Source organism: Melanotaenia boesemani, chromosome 10 (genome assembly GCF_017639745.1).
Source record: "Melanotaenia boesemani isolate fMelBoe1 chromosome 10, fMelBoe1.pri, whole genome shotgun sequence".
NCBI lineage: Eukaryota > Metazoa > Chordata > Actinopteri > Atheriniformes > Melanotaeniidae > Melanotaenia > Melanotaenia boesemani.
Genome location: NC_055691.1, coordinates 28,354,559 through 28,380,113, shown reverse-complemented (window position 1 = coordinate 28,380,113; position 25,555 = coordinate 28,354,559). Strand labels below are relative to the sequence as shown.

At 43.6% G+C, this 25,555-nt stretch overlaps 1 protein-coding gene and 1 long non-coding RNA gene across 2 annotated transcripts; one reads left to right on the top strand and one right to left on the bottom strand.

Annotated features, from left to right (window-relative positions):
- Positions 1-3,804: 3,804 nt before the first annotated feature.
- On the top strand, positions 3,805-6,824 carry LOC121647101. Its single transcript, XR_006011781.1, has 2 exons — positions 3,805-4,036; positions 4,120-6,824. It is a non-coding gene; the product is annotated as an uncharacterized LOC121647101 (long non-coding RNA).
- Positions 6,825-8,510: 1,686 nt separating this feature from the next.
- Positions 8,511-25,484, bottom strand: LOC121647097 (zinc finger homeobox protein 3-like). The gene is made up of 12 exons (XM_041996256.1): positions 25,234-25,484; positions 21,184-22,876; positions 20,559-21,097; positions 20,156-20,369; positions 19,411-19,503; positions 19,162-19,298; positions 18,868-18,978; positions 17,211-17,373; positions 13,069-17,080; positions 12,360-13,038; positions 11,619-12,284; positions 8,511-11,534 (listed from the first exon to the last, which is right to left on the bottom strand). The coding sequence occupies exons 2-12, from the start codon at positions 22,838-22,840 to the stop codon at positions 11,418-11,420; spliced, it is 8,388 nt and encodes a 2,795-aa protein (XP_041852190.1). The 5' UTR covers positions 22,841-22,876; positions 25,234-25,484; the 3' UTR covers positions 8,511-11,417.
- Positions 25,485-25,555: the final 71 nt, after the last annotated feature.

The window sequence follows — 25,555 nt, the reverse complement described above, 5'->3', positions numbered from 1 at the left end:
CCCACACACGTTACCAAACGTCAGGTAATCTATAGTTACACAAGCCACGTGAGAAAGTTTTGTAACATAGAAAGATGAACATTTGTAATACATAAGTATGACCAATAGGGGGAGCACGAGTCTAACAAATGTGAAGTATGTGGCAAGTCTTTTTTCTTTTTTCTTTGAGTAACACATGATTGCTTGTTTACATTTTGACCATTTGAGTAAAAGTAGAAAGAATATTTAATGCATGTAATTAAAATTGATTTTTTTTTTTTTTTTTCAAATTTATCCAAGTTATTTGTGCCCTTCTTCTTCACATTTTTTGTTTGTTTTTGTTTTCATGTGAGAACACCAAACCATTGGCAGGTTTATGACACTTTATCCCACTTTCTAAAACAGAGATACTTGGACCAATTTGAACTGATGTGAAGATACTGGGTGGGGTGGACCTTGACATAGTCAGTCCCTAGCCTTGCACTTCCTTCACCCTGACAGGAATGTGTTCCTTTTCAAGTACACAGTGTGATGTGAGTCTGGAAAACAAAGTCAAGAGACATTGTACCCAATAGTGAACTTTTAATCATTGTCTGTGTTCCTGCTGCTGCTAAGCAATTGATTTTTGTTTGTTTGTTTTTTTAATGAGACCACGAATAACCTTTTTAATGTACACAGCAGGGGACGGTGATTTGTGACACTTGCACACAAATCACAAATTGCAAAATTCTTTCTGTATTTGAAAATCTTGATCCAAAATGGGATTTGAGACCTCCAGTTGCAAAGGCCAACAATCACAGTTATTCCAACTAATATTAGAAAAGTAGTCAGGGTGCATGAAGGAAAGATGTGACAAGAGTTTTGGTATGTAAGGAAAGCAATACAGAAAGAGAGGAAGAGCGAGAAAGAGATTGAGAGAGAGGGAGAATCAATAGTGTTTAGACAGAGAAGTGGAGTCTAAGTGTGTGATCAATAGAGAGCAGAGAGGAGAGATTAGCTGCTTTTCTCTCTCAAACTAACACTGACAAATTGGTGAATTGGTGTATCGGCCCTTGGGCTAAACGGATTGACCTGCTGTTTCCATGTTCTACCGTGTACTGTCAATAAAGATCTGTGTTCATTGTGGCTCTCAATGAAGAGAGTGAATGAAGCACCAGTGGACGGAAAAGGAAAGGGAAATGGTGAGGTGCAACCCAGGTGCTCACGTAGCCTTGAGTTTCACAAAATGTCCTCACCTCTGTCTCATTAACACATACGTGCATTCACATGTGCATCCTCGTGCACACTGTTATAAAACCATAATAACATCTCCAGGAAAATTAATGGAAAGACAGATTAAAAACTAAGTGAGGAGAAACGGGGCACTGGTGTAGCTATTTGCAACTCATAAATCATTCTGACACACCCACGCGCATGAAGACACACGCATAGACACACACACACACACACGTACTGTAATTAACCACAGGCTATTTACTCTCTCCTGCTGTAAATTAGACATGCAGACACAGTTATTACATTAGGGGAATCTGCCATGCAGAATGCTAACAGGAGGAGGAGGGGGCCACTCATACACACAACAACCAGCTCATACAAACATAAACACACACACACACACACATACATGTACACAAGAAAGAGGGTTTGGAAGAATCATAGACTGACGGGAGTGAAAATGAAGCTGCAGCACAGAGAATAGGGGCCCCCAGCTCTTTGTTCCCTGCTGCATTTCATTATCTGAAACACCAGCCGACACACACACACACACACAGACACATGCAACGCACCTCCCCCTTCCCTAAAGCTGTCTGCCTCCACTCTGTGCACACTGAACAAAAAAAAAAGAAAGAAAGAAAGAAAAAGAGAGGAAAATAGAGATACTGCGTCAGTGCCATTCACTGGCATCTGGACTCGGTCATGACAAGCGTGTCTGCATGGTCATCTTCAAACCAGCCCATGCAGAAGCTGCTCTGAGTTGGCTACTTCCCTTCAACTGGTGCTCAGAGAAAGCACTATCCCGTAAATTCAATCTTAAGTACAACAAACAGAGATAAGGACTAGGTTAAAGCAAGTACTCTGTCTGGAGTAGCTTGTCTCCATTTGGCTCATCTGAAGTTTTTACTGTTCTCTGGCAGTCCCTTCTGTTTGTGTGTGTCCTCTTGTTCCCCGTGCCTCCCTCACCCCTCTCTGTCCCTCTGTTTTCCCACGGTGATCGATAGCTCATTACAATCATTGACTGTGGCTCATCAGCACCTGTTAAGTTGTGGAGAGACAGAAAAGGTGCACGTACATCTAAAAGGGTGTGTTTTGTGCTCCAAGCCGATTGATAAACAGGAAAGATTTGCTTTGAATCAGCCGGAGGTGAAGTTTGATGTATTTTAGTGGTTATTTTCTAATGCACATCCATTGCTGCGGGTGTCTAGTTTGTCGCTGCTTTATGGTCCGTGGTCTTGGGGAACATCTTATTATGCAACTCACGTGGATACCATGGTTTGTTGCTATGGTGATTGCCAAGGGAGCCAGAGTATTATAGGTGTTTATCCTAGACAGGAGAAGGCTACTCTATCAGGACATGCTTCAATTTACCACACAGTTTGGACCACACATTAAGATCGACACACTCACTGGGTGACAAAAAAGAACAAAAACAAACAGAATATAACACAGTGAAGCACAGAAGTAAATTAGTTGGATTATGCAGTATTCAGGTTCTTGGAAGAAAGATCTTAATGAAACACTTTGTTTTGTTTTGTTTTTTTGTTTTTGTTTTTGTTTTTTTGTCACTGCAGGGTTTGTTTGAGAGGATAAGTTGTTAGCTGAAAGAGACAAACAAATAAAGAGAGATTCTGAGATGTATTATAAACTATAAACCATGGTAAAAGCATGAAAGATGTGTTAAAAATAGACAATAGTTAGCCCTTAAGGGGTTCCCAGTGGATTCATTCACAGGATGTGTTCTAAGAAAAGAAGAAAATTGGCAAAAGAGTGTGAAGTTTTAGGGAAAAAAGGATATAAATAGGGTGAATACAATGGCAGATTGAATAGAGAAGAAGTCTTTCCAACCATGCATAAATTACACACATCATTTACATATTCATTATGTTTTGTGTTCTAATGAGAGTATTTGCTTAATGGCTCCGCCACCACTGGCAGCTTTTGTTTGACACAAGTGAATTTAAAAAGTATGTGTGTGGGGGAGAGAGAAAAACAAAGGATCATGGGTCATCTTGGTAAAGTGGGTGAGGTCAATGGTACACAATCAATTTTACTGATAATCGCATCAATCATATTGCTGTACAGTTTATGTGTGAACAAGCACAACCAGCTCAAGGCTCTCCGAGACGTGAAATGAAGCACACATGGAGGGGGTTGGTAAAAGTTAATTAAAACAACACAGCTTTCTCCAAACTCAGGACTCTCTTTGTCCTTCTCCACTTGTCTCGGTGGAATAAGTAACTGCAGCTGTAATTACCTACAGGGCAGCCACTGAGATCATTCCTTCAGGTGCTGAAATAGTCCTCCAAACGACAAGACCGGCGGTTTCTGCTTGGAAGAAATGAAAAGTTTTTGATGCTTTACTGAAGTGATGTAGGGCATATTTGCAGAAATACATATGTGATGGAATAAATGATTAAGAAACAATATGAATGAAATTAAGAAAAGACAGAGGGATGGAAATATGGAGACAGGGGGAAGGGCAAGAGCTGGATGAGCTACAAATGAGAGCGATGGCAGTGGCAGGTTGGCACGGTGCCATCCAGTCAGGACTTGAGCGGGGGCGGGCATGGGCATGGGCGAAGGGGCGAAGAGAATAAGAATGAAAGAGTAAGCGAAACAGACCTCCATATTGCTACCATGGTGCCACCTTGGCACAGGCATAATCGGGCATCACAAACACAAGACGGGGCAGAAAAAAGGAAAACGTGAAAAACATCAAAGTACAGCAGAACAGAGAAGTAAGATGGCAGCACATAGGAGGATGACTCAGATGTAGAGCGATGAAGAAGACAGAAGGATGTTAAAGAGGAAAATGGATGGTGCTGTACAACTACCCATGGTGAGCATCTGTCACATGAAGAAAAATGGCATCGGAACATACTACTCTTTTCTCTTTCCGACTTTTCGTTCTCCCCCTGCCAGGCGCAGCGTGCCAGCCAGCGGGCACCATGCCAGTTTGTACTCAAGGCATACCCGAAGCAATCAAACCAGGTGCCGGAGGACTGTTGTAGTCAAAGACAAGAGGACTCACCTCTGAGGATTTGCTTCTAATCACCATTTGCTCGGACAAAGCCAAGAAGACATGCCCAGGCAACGGTTGCCAACGGGTTGCGATGGCATCTTTTTGCGGGCAACAAGGGCACCGGGACAAAGATGGCATACTGCCAAGCCAACATAATGCACACATTTGTAAACAGAAACATCCATACGGTGAGCAGAACATTTCGGAAGCCTTGAATTTTTATGGCGAAGATATCCCCTCAAGGGAGAATCTAAAAACAGAGATGGCATCATGCCAAATGCAAGCTGCGGGGTATTTGCAGGTGCCATCTAAAGCGGTTCAAAAATGCAGTAAATAGCAGCACAAAACAGAAGTAAAAGGTTAAAATTACACCCACAAATGCAGCTGTTGTGGGTGTATGAGACAAAAGCCATTTCCTTGATGCCAACTCTGTTCTGTGCCAACTGCTGTGGTGAACGAAAGCTGTTGCCCATTACAAAGAAGAAGGAAGAGGGATTGTACCATTTTACCACGGAGAGGAAGAGAATTGAGAGGAAGCAAGATAACAAGCTAAATGACTAAAGGATACATAAGAAGAAAATGAGGAATTTTGTGCTTAACGAAGAACAGAGGGAGTGGGAGGACAGTAATGATGAAGAGCTTCTTTCCTGGACTTGCACACCTGGGATGTTCTTAAAGGGATATCCCTTCAGACGTCTATGTGTGTTAAAGGGAGGGATGTGTTGGCATCATCTCCAGGGTGTCAAGCTGTGTTTCTCCATTGCCAGTCAGGAAGGGTGTTGCAGTCGTCAGGGGCGGGCAACTGTCTGGGCATCTCATCTGCAGCTAATTAACAGCCACACACAAATTCTAACAGCCGATCATAATTAGCGATTTAATCGCTCGTCAACGCTTTTCTCCCCCCCTAAATTGTGCCTTCTATTTGGACACGTGCGGATAAGCTGAGGAACGTGGATTCCCCCCTCCCCGCTTCCTCGTCCTTCTTTCCTTCATCCTTGGCTCCAGACTCCAGTGGGATCTTAATTAAGCCTGGGCTTCATTATGCAAATGGAGTACAATAAACGACAGCGGAGGTGGAGCTGGATACAGACTAAAACGGAGCGGTGGGAGGGGAGCAGTGGAAGTGGAAAATGAGATGTGGAAGGCAACCAAAATCTTCTGAATGATGTTACTGCATCACAGTAATTATATGTTGTTCTAACAGGAATGTCTTCAGCGTGCTGATAAAACATGTTGTGTAAGAACCAACATCTCGGACTCTGATGCTCCCCATCTGCTGCCACTGGGAAAACTTCTCTAAAATAATACTGGATATTCAGAATGTCATCCCTCACAAAGAAAATTCATAAGGGAATGGTGACAATGAACCCCTTAATATCACCAGTTGGCTGTTGTCGTGGATACGGAGAAAGATAGTGGAGATAGGGGAAAAGAAAAGAGGCATACAGAAGCACTGACAGTGGCAGCAGCATGGCAGCTAATGTCATCTCAGTTTAATCATTGCATGGGATCATGGGGTTCATGGAAATTCATTTGCATATCATTAAATAGAGAGAGGTTATTTGGTGTGGGTCGGCGAAATGGGATTGGATGAAGGGAGGAAAAAAAAGTAAAATGGAGGGGCTCGTTATTAAACAGCAATGTTTTATAGTCTGCCAGCCGATTCATTTAATTTGGGCGTAATTAAAATATGTCAGACTCAATCAATCATGCCAACAGGGATACTATCAATGTATCAGTCTGAGAAAAGACTAATCAGTGGATATGGAGTTGGACATTTTCCAATAACAGTCAATAACAGACTGCTTTGGTCCCTCATGAGTTTGACCAGTCTCCTTTTTTCTGAAAAAGTTGAAGCCATTCATCAAAACATTCACTGTAACTTCTACATACTGTGTCAAAACATATTTCTGACAAGTGGTGATATCGCCCTGTGATTGTCAACAAGATAGTGTGCCTCATGCTGTCTTTTTGACCTCAGTTAGAAGCTCTCTGTAGTGTGTATGTATGCTCATGCCTGTGTCTATTGCTTATTTGCATAAGTGATGTAATTAGACTGCCTTTTCTCATGCAGATCAGTTTGACAACATGGCAATCATTCATACACGTATACACACTCGTATACAAACGGCAGCACACGCTTACTGCCGTGACCACCCCCATATCATGGAGAGTCTGTTGTCTGTGAGCAGAGAGTGTAAAGATTAACATAATCCAGCTAATAAGTGTGAGTAATATTCACACTGTGACGCGTGGCATAGACACTCTCCTGCTGATGCGTATTTGTATCTCATTATAGATGTAAAGTACTGTGGCCGCCAGTGGGCTGAAGGGAGGGAAGTGGGGGACAGTGTGACAAGGGAGGTTTGGTGGTGAGGGGGTCACAAAGTGTCGGCCTGAACAATAAATATCACAAAGTTATCCTATACACCATTTCATGAAGAAATCAGCATTATACCGACAGATTACATAAGACACCTTATAACCAGGATACTGGGGATTAGTGAAGGAAGACTTTATTAACGCCTCTGCAAAATCAGAAAAACAATGCTACCAGTATTCTTATTGTACAGCCCTGAAAGGGTACAGTGTCAGTTTTTGCAGCAGAATGTAGGAATTATAAATAGAGTGTATTTGAGCTTGCAGGCTACCTCGGCCACATGATTGATTAGGATGGTGTGACGACCATTAAAAAGTCATTTAAAAGATGGATAGGGACCACATTTCCAAATAAAAACCACTTTATACCTGATGAAGTGCTGAACAAACTCTCTTTCAAAGACATTTACTGATTACTCTTGGGGTATGAGTGAGTGCAATGTGGGAAGCTATGCATCAGCCATAGAAGACTCCACAGCAAACGTCTGCACACAGTCAGGCAGGTGTGGTGAGGTGAAGTTAACATTTTGAGATCTAAAATTTGAAACCTTTCTTAAAAAAATACTATAAGTTTGGACTGAGGTGTAATCTGTGAAGAAAGGCACACAGATGGAAAAATAACATCAAAGACCATCCTACAACTGCAGTGATTGAAATATATCTGAAAGCACAGCGTGGCTTCAGCTGAAACATTATACTCAGATGCAGAGGTTTGTCTAAATGTACGAATATATTTCAGCTCTGTCTCTTTAACTCAAGGCTCCACCACAGCAGCATGCTTTGGGATTCATGCATAAACATGAGGTGGCCTTTCAAGCTCTCTCCTCACATAACCAATCTAAATCTAAATGAGCCCCCACTACAGATACACCAGCAGGCAATGACATTACACCCCCTCCCCAGACTCAGCCCAACCCCCTACTCTACTCCCCCCAGCGACACATATACACCAGCAGGCAATAATTTCACGCCATCCCTCAAAGCCCCCCTCTACCTACTCTCCACACATACACACACACTTGTACCCCTTTTTGCCGCAACCCCACCAGCTGCACAGTACTCATTTGATTAAGAGGGGGAGGACAGAGAGAAGGAGAAATGGTGGGGGATCACTTTATCACGATGACTTTCTAAGATGGCTATCATCAAATACGAAGCTATCTCAAGCCCTCTTCTGTGTTTACTTTGCTATTGTTCCTCTCATGTATCTGTTTGTCTTAGCTTCACAACCAAAATCAGATTATAACAGTTTCATGGTGACATTTTCTCTTGTTGCATTTCTGTGTAATTGTTAAATGAATAGCTTGCTGCATAAGAAAAAAAAAAGCAGAAACCTGTGCGTGCGACTCTGAGAACCTCACATTCCCCGGTAGTTCAAGATTTTCCTCTCTTGCAAGTTGCCTCATCAACTGCTAAAAAGTTTTACACAAGAAAGAACAAATAATAATAAAATCCTCTCAACCAACCTAAGCTGTGGTCTTTGAAATGTTGCATATGAATATCAGTGTCCTAAATGTGCTGTAGTGTGCAATTTTCCTCCCCTCTCTCCCAGAGTCGTAAAACACATTATCATCATCAGCAGCAGCAGCAGCAGGAGCAGCAATGTAATTCATCCGAGGTCGTTAATATTCATCATATCATTTAGTCACAAAGGAAACTCATCTGGCTGAATGTCACAGATGTAATTAATGAAGTGACCCTAGAGGTCATGGCTCCATTCACCAAACGCCTTCCACACTCTGCCGTGTTACACACACACGATTGCACACCAAAAGCCTTCTAGCTAGACGTACCCCACCGCCGAACGTACAACCTGGAATATGAAACACATTAAAGCGGTAGACACCCTCGCATAGCACAACATTCACAAAATGGCTTCTTCAAGTTAGACCAAAGGGATGAGACTGGAGCGTGCACCAAAGCAGACTTTATTTAGCTCAGTGGAGTATGGGGAGGGAAAGGGGAAGAAACACACACCAGCAGGGGAAACTTGGGTAGGAAGAGTATAGAGACACACTAAACCACTGGAGCAGGACATAAGGACAGGCGCACATCACAGGTATCTTTTTGGTCATCACTATGGCAACAACATATCCAGAAAAAAAAAGTCAAATTAAATTAAAAGAACTGTTTTACCTACAGTAAAGATAACAGAGTCTCTTCACCACAGAGGACTCCAATATGTACATCTTACAGTCACTAAGATCAAGAGAATACGAGAAATTAAATTTGAAATCATCAGTATACAAAAAACTGCCTTTGTGGTATTTGGAATGCACATTTCTGTACAGAAGAAAGCTCATTGGTATTGTCGTAAACATTGGTTAGTTTAAGAACAAAATCGTGACAAAGTTAGTCAGTCCATATCCTTTGGAAACTTGGCTGTGTTGTCCGTCTGAGTTCAGCAAAGGCTGTTTTAGCTGGACTACAGACATTGCAACCCAGAAAGACACCATACCAGTGGAAGGTTTGGGGCTTAACTCCTTCAAATAACTATGCAGTATCTCCATAAGCACTGAGAAGTTAATGCCCAAATAAGACGTCTCTGAAAGTGGAAGCATTAAAGAATTTTTTTAGGATATTATGAAAGCTTTTTTTTTCTGTGTATGGGGAAATAACAGAATACTGAAAAATAAACTTGATGGAATTGAGCCCCGCATATCCATTAGTCTTTAACAGAATAACAGGAGCAGTTTATCAACAGCATCACAGGTATCATTACAGTTTGTAGTCATTAAAGCCTAGTGGTAAAGCGATCAGAGCATGCATCTTTCTACAATATCGTTAGAAACTACAGTACATTAGCAGCAAACTGGACATCCTTAAGGGCTGAAGTTCAACACTATGATATAAAAGAAAAATAAACTGTAACATTTCTCAAAAGAAGTAAAACTCTTCAACCGCTATATTACAGACTGCAATGGCTCTAGTTTGGGGTTTTGGTTACAGTCTCCAGTGTGCTTATGAGAGGCAGAAAACAGTAGCTTAGATACAGGGACTCCATACATCGTCAAGTAAACAGTAGCGCTTATTTTTGTAAGTCATATGGTTAAAGTATTATCACGTCTTTGGATTTTTGTCTTAAAGCATTAATTATTGTTTAGCTATTATTGTTATATTATCATTATTACAGGTAGAATAAAGACTGGTTGTAAATGAACAGAGGAAGAAAGGTTGAGAGAAAAAGCAGAAAGTAGGTGGGGGGAAGGGGGAGGGAAATAAATTAAGTGTACAAAAATAACATCAATAGCATCCAAAGTTTTTCCTCAACTTTGTGGAGAAGCTCCCCTTTGTGTGGAAAAGAGAGCTATGTCTCAAACATCCAATGAAGTCTTGAGTCAACCATACAAAAGCTAAATACTGTACATTTACCCCTCACACTATTAAACACTTTAGTTTCAATAAGGTTTTTTTTTTGTAACAATCTATTACTCAGAGGTGAAAAGCTCAGATCTTTGAAATACATAGATGTTTGTGTAGATTTCACCTAATACTTAGTCCAAGTTTTAACCAGGCCTCTTCTGTTTTAAAAACAGAAGAGTACAGTATTAAGATCACATTTGAAGTAGAGCCATGTTGAGCTGTTGACCTGAGTATAGAAAGCTTTACATTAATCACATAACATTGGTAAGCCATTGGTATATTCAAATAGGATGGAAAGGCAGTAATTCACCTTGCCTGAACATACGAAAGCTGTCATAATCTTTTCATTATCATGACACTATTATATTGAAGCAAGACAGTTAATGTCAATCCATAAGATTTATATCAAGAAACTATTACTAAACACACACAATGTAAATTTGAGTTTGGTTAAAGTTTTCATATACAGTTTAATGGTTGAGTGCTATAAAAACAGTTTCCCCCTTTCAGGACAAACTGACCTTTACGTACTGTGCTATTTGGGCTGTTATCCACTAAAGGAACATACAAGGAGTACATGTACAACAGAAGACTCATCATTGGCTTTTGGAGGGTGAAGCTGCATTCTAGCACCACGTCAGTCTATTGGTACTCGGCTTACCTATGCCAGCTGCAGATCTCACCTCTTCACCATACAGACGTCAGCTCTGCAGTTTGTCATCCAAAACAAACACGTTCAAACTGAATCCACAGACATGTAAAATTTTGGTTATGAGCTTTGGAATCTGAGACAGTCTTTACAAAAGCTCTATGCAAATACCCCTGTGTATTTCAAGGATATAATTGAGTTTTTTTGTTTTTTTTCCTCTCTCCTTCTTCCACTGTTAACTGCTTTGTTTTTCTTCAAGTTTATTTTTTTGGAGCTCTCTATTTACACTAAAATCTCTTTGACAATTTCTGTTCCAGCCTCGTGGAGTCTGGCACTACATGCTACACAGCTAGTCATCTAGCACTGTCTGTTGGAGGGCCCACTGTGGGTCTGTCATGCAGACTGAGAGGTAGACTGCAGGTCTAGCTGGGCAGTGAGGTCACATACTTGGAGGATGCTCTTTGGCCTCTGTGGACTCTGGTTGGTTTTTTCAATATGGTGTTTGGTTGTAGTAAGGTGTCTGACAGAACAGGGAGGGTTGGGGTGTGGGGGCATGTTTCAACAGTACAAGACAGACTGGGAAAGAGTTTAAGAACAATATGAAAAGAGGGAAGCTGTGGTAAAGAGGACTTGGTTTGGGCTCTCCCAAACTTGTTGAGAGTTTCTCTTTGGGCCACTGCAGCTCTGCATCTTTGGGGTGTTCAGGTTATAAGTTTGGCAGCAAGTGGACAGGATATGTGTGGAGTTTGCCAGCAGTTGCAGGAGCGGTTTTGGTGAAAACATACTCAAAGGCAGCAGTCTGCCTTTCTAAGCTCTATCTCTCTCCCCTGCCCCTGCTGACAGCTCGGCCTGCTCCCTCTCTGCAGAATCAGAGCTCAGGCTCTTGGCCCTCTTCTCCTTAGCTCTGGCATTCTGGAACCACACCTGCAAAAATATTTACATTGATAAATATCATCTACTAACCTTTACGAGCTAAATTGTTATGGCTTGACTGTTTTTGGTAATTACCTGCACCACACGGTGAGGCAGTCCCAAATCCTGGCCCAGCGTTTCACACTCAAGGCGGTTGGGTGTGCGGTGGTTCCTATAGAAGTCTTTGAGCTGGAGCACCTGGAAGTGGCTCATTTGTGTCCTTTGGCGCTGCTGCTGATGTAGGTGCTGCTGCTGAGTCGGTGTCTCACCCCAATCTGAGCTTTGACCCCTAGATTCTTCTGGACTAGGAGAACCTTGGTCAGCCATACTGGAGCTCTCCTCACATGGGTACTCTTCATCATCTTCCTCGTATTCATCCTCCTCCTCGAGGTTACTTAGATTTGTGGTTGAAGACAAAGAACTCAAATGTTGCTTCATGGTCAGCTCTTTGTTAGTGATGTCATAGCCAGGGTTTGGGGCATGGTGGGAGGAGATAGATGGACCTGGTCTTTCTGTGACAGATGATGTAGACAACCCAGTTTGCCCATTATATCCAGTAGCCATTGACAGGCTGTAACCTGCTCTTTCAGCCTCCGCCCAATGGCGCGATCTTATATGAGCATCAAGAGCACTCTTCACTTTGAAAAGTGCCCTGCAGAATGGGCAGCGTAGGTGGTTCAAGCCCAAGGTGAAACTGGATCCTGGTCCCACTGACCGGAACTGTCCTTTCCTCTCTCTTGCACGTGTATTCTGAAACCAGACCTGTGAGAGAAAGACATGTTTTAAAAGTAAATACAGCCAATACAACCCAATGATGCCATCTTTCATAAATAGTACCTGAACCACACGTCTTGTGAGGCCCACATCTCGTGCAATGCTTTCAAGGACTCCTCTGGTGGGGTTAGAGTCCAAACTGTAGCGCTGATATAACACTTCAAGCTGTTCTGGAGTGATGGTAGTTCTCTGACGCTTATCCCTTCTGTGCTCTTCTTCAGCCTCTCTATTGCTCCTTTGGCTTTCAAAACTGGTTTCTGATATATGTTTTGCACTTTGCTTTATGGGTGTCAGGGAGTTATTTAGTGTGTTACTTGCGTGATCAGAGAATGCATTCTTAATCTGGATGCTGTTCAGGTGTGAAATCATGGGATGTGTGGGATTAGGGTGCATCTGAGACATAGCTCCTGAAAGCATTTGGCTAGCCATTAATGTGTGGTTGGGATGAAGCATCATGTAAGGCATGGTTCGATCTACGAATCCAGACTGCAGGAATTGTACCTGGGACTGAGCTGCCAGGAGATGCCTAGTCTGATGTTCTTGCCACAGCTGAAATGATGGTAAGGAAGCTGGGCATAGACTACACTGGAATTGAGCCTGGACTTGGAGCTGTGGCTGAGTTTCACTAGAGAGGCATGCTGTGGTATCAGAGAGCCGAGTGTGGATCATTTCAGGCTCTGGAGCAGAATGGGTGCTGGGTGATGTATCGGAAATCTTTTCATTAGCTTGATCACAAGAAGGACTATTGGTATCCGCCTGGTCAGAATGAGACATAGACAAGATGGGTGGTTTTGTCTTTTGTGAGGAAGAGGCAGCAAGAGGCTTAGGTCTTTCTAGAAGACTTTCTGGTGGCAGCTTGAGATCAGGATGTGAACCAGATCCTGTTTTTGTGGCCTGAGCAATCTCCTTCAGCTGGATCTCTGCATCCGAAATAATGTTTTGAACAAGAGCTGGATTCATCTTAGCCTGAGACGTGGTTATTTTTTCTTCTTCATTCCTTTTAGCAGGTGTTTGTTCACCTTTGGTCGCTAGATGCTCACTTTCTGAGCAGTGAGTGGAAGAATCAACGGCAGGTGAATCAGGGTGGGTGTAATACTCATAAGCAAAATCCATGGAGTTCTCATTCTGAGAGTCACCATGTCCATCATCCTCATAGCTGTTGTCCTGATTATCATCATCATTCTTATAACAGCCATTTTTATTTTTGTTGATGTCAAGCTGGTTCTTCCCCTCTAGTCCATCCTCTGATCCCTGTTCTTGACTTTTACGGGCTCTCTGCCTCGCATTTTGGAACCACACAACAATGACTCTGTTAGGGAGAGACAACAGAGCAGACAACCTGTCATATTCTTCTTCTCTGGGGTATGGAGTAGCCTCAAACACCCCCTGCAGAGTATCCAGCTGTTGCTCAGTGAAACGGGTTCTGGATGACCGTCTGCCCCGTTGAGGTTCTCTGAGCAGGTCTGTTGTTTGTGGTTGTGGGGAGAGGTTGGCTGACAGGCCTGGTGACAGTGAACATGGTGAGTGTGTCAAATGCTGGTTTTGTGCTACTTCTTCTCTGGTCTCATCCAAGGCTGTGGTTGGGGGATTATTAAAATTGTAAGGGGAATCCTTGTCTCGCTGGCGTTCTTTAAATAGGGTATTGCGGAACCAATGTTTAATTACTTTGTTAGGCAAACCAGACAGAGTAGACATCTTGTTGATCTCTTCATCACTGGGGAGACTATTAATATCAAAGTGTTTTCTCAGAACAGAGAGTTGTTCTTCAGAGATTCTTGTCCGGGTTCTCTTACCCTGTTGTGTATCAGGTGTGGTTGGGCTAACTTGGCTTGGCTGTCCTGTCTGGGCGGGGTTGGATTGGGATGGTTGACCCAGCAACGCAGGATTGAGCTGTGGCGGCTGACCTAACAAAGCTGGGCTCAGCTGGGGTTGCTGAGTAAGCAAAGCTGGGCTAAGTTGTGGCTGTTGTCCAAGTAACGGGTTAAGCTGTGACTGGTAGAGCTTTGCCAGCTCAGGGTTCACACTTGAGTCTAACCAAGGCTGGGTCTGGAGAGCCATAGACTGCATCACAACAGGAGGAAGGAGTGGAACCTCCATTGGAAAGGTAATTGGTGGAAGTGGAAGCTTTGGTAAGGGTAGAGGAGGTATGGGAAGTTGAGGCAACGATAGAGGGAGCATAGGTATTTTAGCCAAGGGGAGATGTATTGGGGTTGTAGTTTGAGAAGTAGCTGCAGCAGATGTGCCTGGGATAGTTGCCTCCTGCTGCTGAAGATCCTGTGGTTGAGAAGGGGTAGATGAAGAGGAAGCTGCAGGAGCAGCCGTTGTCAAGTCGTTAACTGTAGCGTTTGGTTTAGTCATGGGATCTGAAGCTGATATAGGTGGGAATTCAATGGTTTTCACTTGAGACTTGGCTGATTCAGTAGCAGGTTCTGCTTCTGTGCTCGTAGCTGGGGGTGCTGCTGCTGCTTGGGTGACAAATGCTGAATTCTCCCAAGATTTAGGCTGTGCAAGAGGGTATATCTGGTCGTACTGCACTCTATATTCTCTTGAAAACCTCTCCAGTGCAGCAGTAGGGTAAAGCATCCTATGAATATACTCCTGGTGGCTTTTTAAAATCAAGGGATCTGAGAAAAACTTTCCACAGTTTTTACACTTTTCTCCAATTTCACAGCATTTTTTCTCTTTTTTTGATGATGCCTCCTCTTTACTCTGTTGTTTCTCCTCTGTGTCTCCATCAATTTCTACTCCTTTATTATTGTTGTCACAGCCTCCTCCATTTTCAGTCGGCAGCTCATCTCTTTCTTTCTCTGAGCAATTTCCCACCTTACCCATATCAACAGAAGATACCATTTGTGTTGCTATCTGCTGCTGGTGCCTGTGTCTATTTTGTATATATTGCATGGCTAACTCATAGCCATAACTCTGCAGCAGAGCTCTAAGCGGTTCCCCATTTGCAGCAGCATAGGGAACTCTGGGAGGAGGACACTGTGATCCAAGAAGATTAAATGAGGAAGAAACTGCTTCCTCCTTCCGACTCTCGTTTTTAACAGCGTGAACAAGTATTTCTTCTTTTTCCTCCTCAACACTGGAATTGCTCTGCTCTCTTTCCATCTGCTTGTTGAATGGTCCCCTGATAATTGCATCAACCTTGGCTTCATTCTGAGAATGATCAGTTGGCTGGCTTACAGCTGAATTTGAACTTGGCTTCTGGGTTTGTTTCTCATCCATGTGGGACTCCCTTTTAGCTTCTACCTTGACATGTTCCTTTGGGATAGAGTTAGCAGACACCAAATTACAAAGATCTGGACTCTTGATAGTTAGTTCTGGGTTTAGCTTAATGTCTCCAGACAAGTAAAATGGCAGAAGAAGTTGCTGCTGTAAGGAGATCAAATTGTCTGGTGCCAGGGAAAAGTGTTGTTTAAGGAGATTCTCTGGCGCTAAGGGAAGGTGCTGAATTGCTTGGGACTGGAGCAGTGCTGTCTGTTGTTGTAGATGGACCTGGACCTGGGCCTGGGCTAGCTGCTGTTGTTGTATTAGCATTAGCTGATTTCTTGATGCTAGAAGCTCTGCCACTCTCTTTTTAGCCTGCTGGTTGTCTGTTGGATCAGAGAGAATTGGCTGATAGTCAGCTAATAAGCCTGGAACTGCTGATGAAGAGGTTGAAGAGCTTACATCATCCAGCTTCTTGGTAACAGTTAAACTTTTGGATGTTTCTTCTCTGGTGGTAGCAGCCTGGACAGCAGCAGTGGGGACTGACACTGGAACAGCTGTTTTAGACGCTGGGGTTTGTGGAGCTGAGTTCTGAGCAGCACGAGCTCTAGTTTGATGAAGGACAGAGCGAAGATGTATGTCCAACGTAGAGCTCTGGCTGTAACCCACTCCACATAATCGGCAGCGATAGGGTCTGGGATCTGGACCACGTGGTGTTTCTGGGGCCGTAACAGTAGTGCCAGAATCTTGCAGGGCTCGTCTGGCCCGATGGAGATGAGACACAGAATTAAAATGAACCAGAAGAATTGTTTTCTGAGTAAAGGATTCTGAACATATGGTGCATTTATAAGGCCTAGATGGATCCAGATAACGGTCCATTGTGGGGTTAGAGCTCTTTTTGCCAAGAGAGCTAGAACTCAGTTCTGATGCCGTCTCCTCCTGAATCCCTTTTTCTGGCTCAGTTACATCCTCCTCACCTGCGTTGCCTTCAGAGACCAATTCCTTCTCTTTCAGTTTAACTTCTTTTTGTTCCTCCTTCTCCTCCATGCCTAATGCTTCTTCATCTATCTCTTCATCATCACCCTCTCCAGCTTCTTGACCTACTTGAGGGGATAAACTAAAATCTTGCTGAACTGAATACTTATTATGCTCAATGTATTGCACAGTGTGAGGGGGCAGAAGTGTATTCTGTCCCTGTGTGCTGTCCTGCTGTGAGTGCGTGTTCTGCATGTGTCTCTGCAGGGCCTCCTGACTGCGGCATTGTCTGGAACAGAGGGGGCACTCTGTCGCCGCCCTCATGGCATGGTACTGCCAGTGCAGCTGGAGCTTCTCCTGAGTAGGGAACGCCAAGCTGCACCTGCTGCAACGGAATCGGTAACCATGACGATCAGAAAGAGGAGGGGGGTCACTGGGTGGGGAGGTAGGCGGTGACGAGGGGGGGGTCTGAGTCGGGGACTGAGGAGCAAGTGTGCCATTGGAGGGGTGAGAGGTGTTGTCTTCTAAGGGTGGGGTGAGAAGAGCTGTGACATCTTTGGGTGTGGCTATGTCTCCCTCAGTGTTCTCCACTGAAATGCCTGCAAACACAAAAAAATGGTGAATATGAAATTAAGATAATTTTACAACAGAGAAAACATAGTTTGCTTTTGCTGCTTCTTCAGATAGATAGGTACTAGCAGTCAGTTTTATCATACACTTTTCACCCACCTTTGTTTTTCTGCAAATCAGTTGAGGAAATAGTATCTGCAGTCTGGGAACAGTTTGCATTGGTAATCTCTGTGGTTTTATTTTTCTGAATATCATCAGTAAGCAAGTCTGTGTGTAGTTCTGACTCCAGCGGCGACTGCGGTTGTTCCACGGATGGTGTGACCTGGAAGAAAGAAAATGTTTCTTGATTTTTTTTCCCTTCTTGCTACCCATTATTGCTTTACCAATTCTGAATTAAAGAAATATCAGATCTTGCTTACCTAAGCCAAAATTATGAATAAAACATGTTTAATTGTACAGTAAAATAGCAAGCAAATATCTAGATGTATGAAGACAGAATCACTGCACTCCCCTGTACTGATATCATAAAACATTAAAGTCTATTGTTACATCTTGCACTTGCCTGCATAGTAGTACAAGCAGCAAGGCAGTTTGTTAATAAGAATACATGGTACAGATATGTCATAGTAGTACAAGCAGCAAGGCAGTTTGTTAATAAGAATACATGGTACAGATATGTGGATCTGCCCTTTGGTTCCTACAATGCCCTCCAACATGCCCCAGGGGTTTAATAAAACTTTACTGAGCTGAATAATGAATTTATTATAAAATCATTCTTCATATAGAAAATCTTCATCCCCACAGCTTCAAGCAAATAGAGCAAATAGTATATCTCTGCAAACAGCGAGCCACCCTAAGGAAAGGACGGAGAGCCAAAGATGAGATTTACATGACAAGAGTTTTCTCTGCGTAAGAGCTTCATTGGAGCAAAAGGGAAGAACAACCACACATACACACTGCAGAGAAAACTGAAGGTCAGACTTAATCTAGAGAGCGTAATTGGAAAGCAAGGTACATAATGGCCATCATCACCTCAGTCTGAATTAATGAACCTCAATTACTATCAGAGAGAGTGAGGAAGGGGAGGAGTGGAAGGAGGGAGGAAGGGGACTAAGGGGTGCAGAATATGAAAAAGAGATAGAACAGGCAGAGGGAGGAAGTATGGGGCAATGAACAAAAAAAACTGCTCTGGAGGAAGACAGTGAGTAAGGGAGGGGTAACGCATAGGAAATTGAGAGGGAGCTTGGGAGAGACAGAAGGGAAGGGGCAGGACAGAAATTGCAGAAAAGGAGTGATAGGAGCAGCCAGAGGGGGGGACAGCAGAGGGGAAAAAGGGTGAAAAGCAGTCAGTGAAGTGGAGGGAAGAGAGCAAGAGACAAAGGCCACTTAGCATACAGGCCAGGGAGATGGAGGATGGTGATGTGGATAGATGACCGGTCATTGTTAGTTGGAGAGACACAGTAAAAAGCATGGGGGCCCCTTTTTAGCTTGACTGCACTTCTGGTAATAGAGGGCTACTTAAACATGCATTATAGAAAAACTGGCTTTTCCCTCACTCACTCAGTCAAACCCTCTCTCTTCCACTCTAAAAAACGTGCGTACACATACACACAGATTTGCACGGCTGCATCAAAGATGATAGCGAGGAGCTACTTAAACATGCATTAAAAAAGCGCAGCCTTTCTCTCTGGTGCCTTCTTAATGGAATTGTCTCCCTACATTTCAATCTCTCCCATCCCCCATTGCTTCGCCTTCTCATTTTCTTTTACTACCTGACGAACGCAAATACAACAAATACACAGTTGCATACACTTACTGCACTGATGAGCTTGTCTACACAGTCCTGTGCCACATTGTGCACATGTGTGAGATGCTGTCGAAGGTGTGGATACAGGAGTTTAACCTGGCACAAAGGGCACTGGACAGTCTAAAAGAGAGAAAACGGGATGAGAAGTGAGAGAAAAAAATGTAATTTGTGTTGAATTAGTAATAGCGAGGGAGCATATATGTGCACAGGTTTGTGATATTACATGAGGAAATGCTGTTTCTGTGATCTTATGTATATTTTATATTTACATCCACATAATTAAAATGTACGTCAAGGGCTTACCTGCTGGTTCTCATTTTGCTGGTGTGTTCTGGGACGTTTGGTTGAGATGGAGTTTTCCATTTCCCCACATCCAGAGGCTGGACGTTTGACTGGGGGCATCAACTCCTTCTTTTCTTTTTCTTCTCCCTTTGTTTTTTCTTGAAGTAGAAATTTAACTGAATATTTAAACCAAATTAGCTGTTTATTTAAAATATAATATTTTGTCATACTGTGTTTGAGTTCGCTATTGAGATGTTCTAGGATTTGTACCTGTCTCAGAAATCTTCCTTTCCCCCATGTTATTTGTGTCTTTGGTTGTGTCCAAAGGACCGGTGCTGGTCTCAATATCTTCAATGAGCTCTCCTGAGACAGAGCAGGACAAGTAATTATGGCATGCAAACACAGTGCCTCATATAATATGCTTTAATAAACTATCAAGCTATATTCGGTTTATATTATTCTCTGGCTAGTATCTTAATAAATACCAGTGTGTTTGAACCACACTTCATCCCTCTTGCTTGCCTCCATACACTATTGATCACATATTGATTCTACATTAGATTCTCCTTAGAGGTGGAGTAGAGATAATATGGAGTCACAACACACGAGTTAGCTTCAATAAGTCTTAATCTACACAAAATCAAATAGCAGGATAGATTTAATTTACAAATGAAGTGCTGAACTACTTCTTTTAAGTCCACACACTCCAGACAATATATATTCCTTGTTTTATGTTGCACAGACTGTAGAAGTGACTAGCCACCACCTCCCACACTCCTTGTCTAGGGGATTTGTATTGGTTCATTGATTAGCAGGTGCTAGTTAGCTGTTGTCAGGGGTGATTGGGGATATAACAAGGATGTGTATTGACTAATCACTTTGTTTGATCAATACCACAGCAACAGCCACTGCTCATTTTCCTCACTCTTTTCATCTTAATCCTCTGTCTGCTCTTTGCTTTCAGCAGCCACATGCAACATGACATAAAATACACCCACAAAGTTCAAATTTTCACCTGTAATGCCACCTGGGTTTTTTCTAATGGTAAAAATGGCTGCCAGCTCCTCTCCACCCATTGGCTGCAGCTGCAGTAGCCCTTCCCTCTGCTGATGGGCTGAAGTTTGACTATGTTTCAGTACTTGTAGTTTAGAAGAGGAGGAGTGGTTGCATAGAAGACAATGGAACAGCCACGAACCTCCATCAACCTCACCATCATACTGTTGCAGGAACTTAAATAGATGAGATAGAAAGATAAAGAAGCAAGAAATGTTATGGTTGGACAACAAATTGTCTGAATATTACCACATCATAAGCACATTTTGGCTTGAAGTCTCACTTATAGGGTAGAAAAAAGCGATAAGTTCATTCTTATGTGTAGAGTGGAAATTTAAAAAACTAAGATTTTAAAAGTTTCTTACTCTGTAAACCCGGATGCTTGCCTCATGGTGTGAACTGAGGGAATGGCCCCGAAGCTTCTCCAAACTGCTGGTCACGTATTCACAAAGGTTGCACCTCAGTTGGATGGGGTTGCCCTTAGCAATGAGGGTAGCCCCTTCCTGGCCCCTGTCTCCACCCTCCTGGAGGTGAGCAGCAAGCTGGTAACGGGTACGGTGCCTATCAGTCTGACAGTGCAAGGAGAAGTTAGCCCTCAGCGGGGTGGTGTACCCACACAGTCTGCAGTGGCAGCCACCGGCGACAAGGGAACACCAGTCAGACTGGGGCAGGGTGCGGGGAGCATTCAGGTGGTGCTCCACAGACTCTAAGCTGTCGGATGAAAAGCAGGAGCAGACAAGACATTGGAACACCCCCTGGGAGAGGGGTTCGGTAGGAGACAGAGAAGGGGGTGGAGGGGGAGATGGGGAGGGGGAGGGGGAGGGAGTCAGAGTTGACCCAAGGGTGACTGGCTGTTCTGAGACATGTTGACTGGTCAGCCGCATGTTCACGGAAAGCTCTGCACCTAAAACAAAGAGAAGCCATGAGCCAAACTTCACACATTTTCAGTGTTTCTTCTTAAATGATGTCACATGTCTTTATATTGCTCACCTGTTGTTTGAAGGTGTTTAAGATGTGGAGCAAGACTCCTGCAGTGAGACAGATAGTAACCTCTCTGGAGTCGTAGCATGTTGTGTGTGTGTTTCTCGCTGGTGGTGTGTATGCGAAGGTTTCGGGCAATGCTGGTTTCATAGTCGCACACATCACACCGCCACCGCTTACCGTGAGAGTGTGTGTGTGCAGGTGGTGTGAGCTTGGAGGGCTGGGCAGCAGGTGTTGGAACAGAGAGTGGGAGGGTGCTGTATGGTTGCTCATCTACTGGGTGACTGTTGGAGGAGCTGCTGTTGTTGTTTATATGAGACGTGTGCATGTGACCATTTGTGTGTCCCCCATTTTGAACATTGTTAAGATGTTTATCTGACTGCATGTGTATGCTGAGGTTGCCTTTCGACGAGGTAGCATAGTCACACACCTCACAGCGGTAGGGCTTGTAGCCACAGGCGTAGGTTTCACCTCGGGCTAGGCGAGGATGGGGTTTCCCAGAACTGCAGTACCCACATAGACCTCGTGTTGCACCACCACACACACACTTTCCCCCAGAAGCTCCACATACACACTGGCCTCCCGTCTCTGGATGTTTCTCCTTCATGTGGACTTGCAGTGTGTGCTGAGACTTATAGTGCCAGTTACACTTGGGGCATTTCAGCGTCTTACAGGAATTGCGTGAGTGCATTATGGTCATGTGGCTAGTCAGTGAGTTAGGAGAGAGGTCTTGGTTGAGGTTTTTAAGGACAGCTTCTTTCTGTTCCCCTTCTTTCTCATCATCCACCTCTGTGTCTAGCTGGCTGTCATTTGGTTCTGGAGCTTTGGCACCATTTCCATTGGAAACGGAAGAGTGAGGAACCCCTGCCAGCACATCATCCTCAGCAGGTTCTGTACTGGCAGGCTCCATACCTGCCAGTGGAATAGCAAGTGAAGACTGCTGGGATCTAAAGCTCTGAGGAAACCCAGAAATCCAGCCCTGATCACCCTTAATGTCTTTTACCTCTGTCTCGCTCAGCAGGGCAGAAGAGGAGGACGGACAACTGAAGTGCTTTGGAGAGATGGGAGAAAAAGGGAAGGGCTTTGGAGAGGGGGAAGGAATGTGGGAGGGCTTTGGAGAGGCGGCTGTTTTGCTGTCGAGTGTGCCACTGGCCTTTGCAGTGCTGGAAGAAGAGCTGTGCTGGCTCTGTTGAGGTAATAAAGAACATTTGGATTTGGTTTGGCTTTGGTTTGAGATGGCCTCCTCCTCTTCCTTCTCCTCTCCACCTCGGCTGCTGAGGGCTGCTGGGAGGCCCCCTGTAACTGATGCCTCTCCCACACCTACATGCGCCTCCTCTTCATCTTTCCTTTGCCCTGACAAATATCCCTCCCCTAAGTCTTCTTTCACCCCATGTTTTAAACGCAGTCCATTCTCCCATGAATGTTGTCCTTCTTCTTTCTGCTCACTTCCCTCCCTAGCCTGGGACCCCTCTGCACCCGCCTCCCCCTGCTGAGGGAGGGTCAGGGGCTCTTTGGCAGGGGCCATAGCTGAGGTATGAGAAGATGACCCTTGCTCGGAAATGACCGCCAGGGTCAGGAGAGGAAGAGATAAAGCCTGGGGACTGAGGTCAGCATCTCTCTCCTCTCCACCCCCTCCATCCCCTCCTCCTCCCTCACCGCTGTCCATACCAGAGGCTACAGCTGCCACACATTACCAGCCCACCTGTATGTTTCAGATATAGATGAAGAGAAGACAGACAGAGACAGTTGAAAAGGGGAATGAAAAAAGGAAGAAAAGAAATACATGAGTCATGTAAATAATATTGCATAACAGTGAAGGCATTGATTAGAATCCCTGGATAGCATCTGTTCAATACTGCCTTCACAGTGCACAATCCAGAGGCTGGTTACCCAGGGGTTAGTGTTAGCCCTTAATGGGAAAATCAATAGCATGAGCGCTAAACTGGGTAAAGGAATGCGGGTAAAGGCTACGCAGGAGGTCTGTAATATTCCTCAGGGGATAGGATTAAATAAAGAACTGAACGCTTCTGAGCTAAAGGGCTTTCACTAAATTGCCACACTTAGATAAAAGAAGATAAGGGAATACTTTTTACAGCCAATGTATCAGTCTCTACATCATTTGCTGTGCATCAGTGAGGAAGGTGTTGTAAGACAACATGATCCCTGTTTAGCACAAGCACTTTTTTATACAGCAACATCTTTGCACATTTCTTACAAGCAGTGAAGACAATATAATAAGACTTTGTGGCATCGATAAAATTTTATTTTAGAAAAGTGCTAATTAAAATATGTTATAATTTTCTAAGCAAATTGAGTTGGAAGTGTAATTTTGTTCTTTTAATATTCTGTGCGTAACACTGTGTGTGATCCCCTGTAAGTTGGATTTGTTATAAACACAGTCTTACACATGAACAGAAGAACCCTATAATGCCTTGCAACAATTCTGCCCAGACACTCTGTGTACTTGGGATTCTTAATAAGAAAATGTTCAATTAAGAAATTATTTTAAACAATCAACATCCAAACATTAATAGCCAGGATTTTTTTTTTTTTTTTAGAATGGCATATTGCTATAACATTTTATCATGCATGATGTTAATAATTCAAATATCAAAAACCGTACAATTGTCTTTTAAAGATTCTGAAACACATCAACACACTAAACAGACTTCCTAAAGAAATGGGAAAAAATGTGGCAGGTCTGTCTCCTCTATGCTTTCTGCCTGACAATAAATTCTATTTGCGACAGATACATCTCTGTTAGTCTATGTGTGTCTCGCAATCTCATTACTGACCTTTTTTAATCAAGGAGACCTTAATCTACCCTTTCACCTTCTGCTTCAACAAACCTCCCCCTCTTCCTCCTCCTTAAACACCCCTACTCCCTGTCCCCGTGGCCACCCCCTTCCCCCTCTCTGCAGCTTGAAGATATATGGCTCATATCGGCACTCTGATAGTGCTTTAATGTACTGTGTTTATGTCACAGGCCGCAGACCCTTGCCCACTGCAGCTGTCCACTGTCCTGCTAGAGAGTGCTGAGGGGCTGAGCCAGTCTGCCAGCAACTGAGAACAGCCTCTAATCTGATAAAGATTTTCATTTACACTGCAATCAATAACCTGGGTCTATCGGCAATGTAACTATTTATACAGGCATTCCTGGCTCTCTATCGATCACAAGTGCGGGAAATCATCATTTAACAATGTGTGTGCCTACGTCTCTGTGTGTTAATGTGTGTGTACATCCTTTTGTGCAACTGATTCTGATGATGTCAATTAAGCACCTACGTAAAACACCTGGTATTAAACATGCATGGTTTTATTGTCATTGTTTTGGATTAAGATGCAAATGCACATAACTTGTTATTTATTAGGTAATATAGCAGATGTATCACCAATAAAAATCATATCCAACAGCAACAATATATTTCCAGATTCCCTAAACTGGTGTGTGTAAGTGTGTGTGAGTGTGTGTGTGTGTGTGTATGTGTGTGTGTTAAGAGAGAGAAAGGAGAGGCAGGGGTGTGAGGGGGGACGGAGGAACAGACAGAGAAGAGTTGTGTGGCTATACTTTAAATGCCTTTTGTTTGCTTTAATGGGATGTGGACAAATAGCTGGGGAAGGACAGTTTCTATTTTTTTTCTGCAAATGCTTGGAGTAAAAGCCAAGTGCACCCTGAGCAAGCTCAGTACCAAGGTAAGAAAAATACTACATCTTATTCTGCATTCTTTGGGACTACAATATAGTGGCTGAGAAAACTGGACTGGCAGCAGCTACAATAGTTCACTCCCCGTATCCGTGTTGTCAAGTCACTGACCAGCCATCAGACTAGCCTACTTCTGCCTTTGTTTACGAAATTCCTTCCCCATCGTACCACTCTCTAAATCAGCTAAACCAAAAGTGATCGCGTTCAGTAGGCAGTAACAGGTGATTGAACGTACAATACATCAACAAAAGCTTCATTTGTGAGAATTAGAGGCTACGTTGACCAAACACCCCGTCCTCCTCCCCACCGCCGGGTCGCTTCCTTCCCGTAATATCGTAAACAAATGACACACTTACATTTCTGCAGCGACTCTGGTACAAAGCTCCGCACGCCGAATGTGTAGTAGTCCAGAAAACAATCGTATGGAGAGTCCACTCATTCCTTATGAATAATCCTCTGCGTTTTAACAGAGCCAGGAAGGGGGGCAAAAAAAGAGGAGAGCAGCGGGGTCCAAGTTGTTACCAAACAACTGTGTAATTAAAGCTACATATAGGCTGTAGTAAACAGAAGATGGGGACGGAGGGGTTTGTGCGAGCTCCAGAGGTAGAATGAGTTCTGATCACTGTGGGAGGAAAAACACTTGGCTCTTTATTCCTGCTAATTAGTTTCCTTCAAAAA